This window comes from Oncorhynchus nerka, linkage group LG16 (assembly GCF_034236695.1).
Source record: "Oncorhynchus nerka isolate Pitt River linkage group LG16, Oner_Uvic_2.0, whole genome shotgun sequence".
Classification (NCBI taxonomy): domain Eukaryota; kingdom Metazoa; phylum Chordata; class Actinopteri; order Salmoniformes; family Salmonidae; genus Oncorhynchus; species Oncorhynchus nerka.
The window spans coordinates 12,794,268-12,800,466 of NC_088411.1; the positions used below are offsets into that span (position 1 = coordinate 12,794,268).

Here is a 6,199-nt window from a genome sequence, read left to right on the forward strand (position 1 = left end):
GAGGGGGAAGTGGAGGATAGGGTCTGGGAGCTACATAAACTCTCCCCAGGCCAGTGAGAGGGCACACCATCCTTGAGAGGCATACCCCGGCCAAGCACTGTCAGGGTAAGTAGGCCACCACCTCACCTCTCCTTTCTCCCTCTCTCTTCCCTGCTCTTCTCCTATCATCTTCTTTCCCCCTCTCTCTTCCCTGCTCCTCTCAGCCCCTCTCTGTCCTCTCTCTTCCCTGCTCTTCTCCTATCATCTTCTTTCCTCCTCTCTCTTCCCTGCTCCTCTCAGCCCCTCTCTGTCCTCTCTCCTCCCTGCTCCTCTCCTATCATCTTCTTTCCACTTATTTCTTCTCTGCTCTCCTACCCTCTCCTCCTCTCCCGCCTGCCAGTCTGCCTGACTGCCTCAAGTCGACACCTGCTAAATTGTTAGCTGCTAATCTGCTAGTCTGAGTCAACTGCAGGGGTCAGCACCTTACAGCACAGACGGCTGCTCAATTTAAACCAAGCTCATTAGCCTTGAAGAGCTTTGGCTAATCTCGCAGGTGTATGTTAATGCAAGACAGGGATTTTGAAGTCTCACAACTAAGTCACTGTGGTCTGTTGTGGGTATTAAGTGTCACAGCTCTTGGAAGAGATCTTAAGCATCATGCTGTTGTGGTTCACTTAGGATTTGTGGTTGAAGAAGCAAGTGTTGCTGCTTGAAAGAGTGTGGTAGAATAACACAGTTGTAAATGCTCAATTTGCAATGTCTTGTTGCAACTATGGTATAGGCTCAGAAACCTGTTATCAATTATAAATTGTTTTTTCAGTTAGTTGATCATAGTATTAGACAGCTGGGTCAGTGCCATAACGCAAGAGAAACATTTCTCTCAAAGGTTGTCTCAAAGTCTTGTAACGTCTCTTGGAAACAGTCAGGCTCATAGATTGTCTCATAGAGTGTTAAGTCTCTTGGGAACTCAGTCAGGCTCATAGATTGTCTCATAGAGTGTTAAGTCTCTTAGGAACTCAGTCAGGCTCATAGATTGTCTCATAGAGTGTTAAGTCTCTTGGAAACAGTCAGGCTCATAGATTGTCTCATAGAGTGTTAAGTCTTAGGAACTCAGTCAGTTTGGAAAGTTTGGTCGTTTACTGTCTGCAGCTTTGAAATGTGGAAATGAGGTGATGACTGGTTGCATATAGGGGTCTCTGCTATGTTCTGCAAATGATGGGAGTCTTGAAGAGTTCAACACCAGCCAATTTTCAGCAGTGAACTCCATCATAGTTGCTCATGGTGCCCTCTGCTGGAAAGCGTTGGAAATCCTTTATTCCAAAGGTTTATGACTAAATATGGTCCTCCTTGATTCTGCTGCACTCTCTCTCTCTCTCTCCCTCCCATCCCTGTCATGTTTCTCTCCTTTCTAGTTTTTTTTTACAATTGTAGACAGGCAGGGCCAGAGAGGAAGGGAGTGAAGGAGAAAGGTTTTCAAAGTCCAGTCCAAAGACAGACATGATGTCGCATCATTTCCTAATTAGGAAGTTTTCCCAGGGTGCTGAATCCATTCATTACAGACTGGAGTACAACCCTAACCCTAACTCAGGAGGTTTGTAGGGTAACTCCTATGGGGAGTTTTGGTCTTAATCATGAATGTTCTGCTATTAATGTTACATTTGTACAGTGTTATAACATTGTATAACAATGTGCTCCATAGGCTTTTGGAAAAATGTATTTATATTGTACTCCAAGCACATGCCAACATTCCAAATTGACTTTTTCACTTTTAATAGGAATAGCCTACATCCTTTTTTCACATTTTGGTACAGACTAGTGGATTTACCTGAGCCATGTATTCCTGCATGAATTAATGTCAATAATTGCCACACCAGACTTTTGTTGTGGTTTACGGTTTTCACCTCAGAAGGGTGTGGTCACATTACTTTAGAGGGATAGACTTACTCACACACACACACACACACACACACACACACACACACACACACACACACACACACACACACACACACACACACACACACACACACACACACAACACTAATCTACCATTCTGTAGATGTTAACTTACTCTTCTGTTTGGTGCCCCTGCAGTGATTGTCTCCAGTCGGAGTAAGGAAGGTAAAGCAAAGAATTGAAAATGTGTGACGACGAAGAGAGCACCGCCCTTGTGTGTGACAATGGGTCCGGTCTGTGCAAGGCAGGCTTCGCCGGGGACGACGCCCCCAGAGCTGTATTCCCCTCCATCGTAGGCCGTCCCAGACATCAGGTGAGCCGCCATTTGTCCATCAAAAGAGCGGCTGGATGTAACCGACTTCTGATTGGGCGATGGGAAATCATCCACTTTTTGACCGTAGTCTTTCATGGTCCTCGTTATATTCTTAATTTCAAAGCATTTTTATTTAAATGTTTCACTTTTGTTACCCATCATGGTTTAAGTCTCCACACAGCAAAGTCTATTTGTTGAATTTCAGTGCTAGTAATAGCATCCACTTTACAGTGTGGTGAGTGTGTTTCTGAGCAGCCTGTTCCTCTCCCCAGGGTGTGATGGTCGGCATGGGACAGAAAGACAGTTACGTGGGTGACGAGGCACAGAGCAAAAGAGGTATCCTAACCCTGAAGTACCCCATCGAGCACGGCATCATCACAAATTGGGATGACATGGAAAAAGTAAGCCTACCACACCCTACTACACACAATACAACAATGACACACAGACTCATAAAACACACATGACTTGGACGACCATCAAAAAAAAATCACATTGGAAAACAGGAACACACTCCAACATGGAATTTGATGTACGTTCATTTTCCATCATGTCACCCAAAAATAGCCCCTCAGCCAACACAACTCCCCGGGTGGCACTTTGGGATCCATCCAGTGGCATTTAGATCCAGGATCTATTCTCAGAACTAGGACATGATCATTGGTTAGCTAAAGAGATGTTATGCTAATGGACCCCCCCATCCTCCACCATGGCAGTCTTGTCATGTAATTTAGCTATGACTCATCCCCGGTGACTAGGAGATAACATGTCAACCAATTATCTCAGGGCACATGCTGTCATCCCCTCAACAGATGCATGCAACAGATGGTGTTATTCACTTAGAATCGTAAATTTCTCTCAAGATCGACCTCAATGTTTTGTGTGGGATTTCAACAAGGGCCTCAATCGAACCACTTTTTTTTTTCACCAGGTTGTGGTGAGGCTGTTTGTTTGATTCGTTTGTGTGTTCTGTGTGGGTTGACAGATTTGGCATCACTCTTTCTACAATGAGCTCCGTGTGGCCCCAGAGGAGCACCCCACCCTGCTGACAGAGGCCCCCCTTAACCCCAAAGCCAACAGGGAGAAGATGACCCAGGTGATGACCCTCATACACTACAGCTGGGACTTGGTCCAATGTAAATCTCTAACCTAGCCTTTTAAGACTCTGTAAGGCTCTTGATATATACAGAAGAAATGTGTTACACGATGCTATGACCTTTGATTAGTGCCGTGAGAATGATATGTTAGTGTGAAAAAATAACACTGTAACCTAAACAAATGGTCCTGTTCTAGATTATGTTTGAGACCTTCAACGTTCCAGCCATGTACGTAGCTATCCAGGCTGTTCTGTCCCTTTACGCTTCTGGTCGCACAACAGGTCAGTCTAACACACCAGTCAAAACCAGCCTCATTTTATATTGATCATTCAGTTCCACTGGGTCTTAACCTTGTGTCCTCCCCAAAAAACGGTGTCCTCCTTAACCTCCACAGGTATTGTCCTTGACTCTGGTGATGGTGTCACCCACAACGTCCCCATCTATGAGGGTTATGCCCTGCCCCACGCCATCATGCGTCTGGACCTGGCTGGCCGCGATCTCACTGACTACCTCATGAAGATCCTGACCGAGAGGGGCTACTCATTCGTCACCACCGGTCAGTAGGAACTCTGGGATGGGCAAATCTCTGATGAGACTATATTCTCGCATACTGTACAGTATATGACTTTTAAGCAGAGGCCTACGCGGACACAGAAGTGCTGTTCTGCCAAACTACCAATCAATCCTTGATCTAACCTCCCCCTTATCCTCCTATCTCTAGCCGAGAGAGAAATTGTCCGCGATATCAAGGAGAAGTTGTGCTACGTGGCCCTGGACTTTGAGAATGAGATGGCCACCGCTGCCTCCTCCTCCTCTCTGGAGAAGAGCTATGAGCTGCCCGACGGTCAGGTCATCACCATCGGCAATGAGAGATTCCGCTGCCCCGAGACCCTCTTCCAGCCCTCCTTCATCGGTAATCCTACTCTCTTTTTCTTGTATCCCCTTTTCACTCTCTCCATCTGCCGTTCTCTCAACAGTTTGAAACAAGGATCTATCTCTGTCTCTTGTGACTCTGTGTGATTTCCTCTGGTTTCCTCCCCAGGCATGGAGTCCGCTGGTATCCATGAAACCACTTACAACAGCATCATGAAGTGTGACATTGACATCCGTAAGGACCTGTACGCCAACAACGTCCTGTCAGGAGGTACTACCATGTACCCTGGCATCGCAGACAGAATGCAGAAGGAGATCACTGCCCTGGCCCCCAGCACCATGAAGATCAAGGTGTGTAGGAGATACTAACATCCAGAGTTAACTTACAAGTCACTGTGTGAGATGTTGTATAGGGACTTTACCTTGTTCGGTATAGTATTCATCCTAATTTAAAGGTCTATTTTTTGCCATTCACAGCCAGTAATGATATTGGTCCATTTCAACGCAATTATCCTTTTTACCTCTTTACTTTGAATATAAATCTTTGTCTTGATAAATGTTTCATGATTTCGTGCAAGTTGTTACGACTCAATCTGAAGCGAAATATCACAGATTTTTGTCTCACTAAGCTTTATTGTACTGTACCTTAGTCACTGCAATGTGATTAGCTCATTCTGTGTATTAAATGACATCTTCTGTGTTACCAGATCATCGCCCCACCAGAGAGGAAGTACTCCGTCTGGATCGGTGGCTCCATCCTGGCCTCCCTCTCCACCTTCCAGCAGATGTGGATCAGCAAGCAGGAGTACGACGAGGCCGGCCCTTCCATTGTGCATCGCAAGTGCTTCTAAACAAGGCCCAGACCCACCCACCCACCCCAGCCCACTCCCTCCCTCCAGCCCCAATTTCTGCTCTCGTTCTTTTGCCTGTAAACTGTGAATGTGTCCCCTATTTACCCTCCTGTGTTTCTATCTTTGCACTGCCCACCCCTGAATGAATGTTATGTTATGTTATTGGTTGGTTATGTTTTTTGTTTTTTTGTTGAATGAATAAAGCTTGAATGTGCAGCTGATATAAAACTTTGGGGGCCATTGGGGGCCATTCCCGGGGGAGTGTATATAGATTCCAGCAGTGGCGATAGAATGAAGTAGAAGAGGCTGAATCTGTTCCACAGCGCTATAGCATTCTCCCTCTTTTGTTCACTTTGTTCAGTACTTCATCCCTGGATGTGGTCTCTCGCATGGCTCAGATCACTGCTGAAAGCTTCAACCATCTGACTGTTTGTAAAGATCCATGTGAACATGAACGAACACCCAAGGAAGGAATAAAGCTCTCATACAAGGGCCTCTGGCTCATACATTTGTATTACAAGTGTTTCTAATATAACTGCTGTAACTACTGCTGCATCGAGCCACATTTTCAGTTACTCTTCTTTTTATACAAAAGACACCAGAATCTATGCGCCACTGCTACCCCACATTCTCCGAAAGTGAACTACAACAGAATGCCTGTTCGTAAAAGAAAGAAAAACGATTTCCTGGTTCATCCTTTCAGGAGAATGGTTTTGTTTATTCTCTAACAAAATAAGTACAGCGACATACTTCATGCCCTGGATTGCAGAGGAACTGGATCCCTGGTCCTGTCTCGATAACCTGTTTTCACTCATTCCTTTCCCTTGATGACATGGTTCTGTTCATTTGGGGGGGGGGGGGATGCAGAACAACTACATTTGACAACACATGAAGTGCAGTTAAACAACAACTTGGACAAGGAGATAAAGCAGTATGCATTTTTTATTACCAAAATGGCAGTGGAAAAGTGTGGTAGAGTCACTGCATTGACTGGTTGTCTTTCCCATTGCCAAACATAAAGCCACTACAACACAACATGTTGGTGCAGCACCACTGGGACAGCTGATCACACTGCAGCAATAGTCCAACACCACATTGTACAACTGATAATGCCATTATCAGCACTGCTG

The 6,199-nt window shown here is 45.4% G+C and overlaps 1 protein-coding gene across 1 annotated transcript; it reads left to right on the top strand.

The window, feature by feature from the left end:
* LOC115144049 (actin, aortic smooth muscle) lies at nucleotides 1-5,575 on the top strand. Its single transcript, XM_029684678.2, has 9 exons — nucleotides 1-105; nucleotides 2,074-2,248; nucleotides 2,521-2,649; nucleotides 3,234-3,344; nucleotides 3,542-3,626; nucleotides 3,740-3,901; nucleotides 4,067-4,258; nucleotides 4,388-4,569; nucleotides 4,926-5,575. Exons 2-9 carry the CDS (start codon nucleotides 2,120-2,122, stop codon nucleotides 5,067-5,069), a joined length of 1,134 nt encoding a protein of 377 aa, XP_029540538.1. The 5' UTR covers nucleotides 1-105; nucleotides 2,074-2,119; the 3' UTR covers nucleotides 5,070-5,575.
* The last annotated feature ends 624 nt before the right edge of the window (nucleotides 5,576-6,199 follow it).

Coding starts and splice junctions, on each gene's coding strand:
- LOC115144049 (XM_029684678.2), top strand. CDS start 2,120: ATGTGTGACGACGAAGAGAGCACCGCCCTTGTGTGTGACAATGGGTCC. Junction 3,345..3,541: donor ACAGGGAGAAGATGACCCAG/GTGATGACCCTC, acceptor GTCCTGTTCTAG/ATTATGTTTGAGACCTTCAA. Junction 3,902..4,066: donor CTACTCATTCGTCACCACCG/GTCAGTAGGAAC, acceptor TCCTATCTCTAG/CCGAGAGAGAAATTGTCCGC.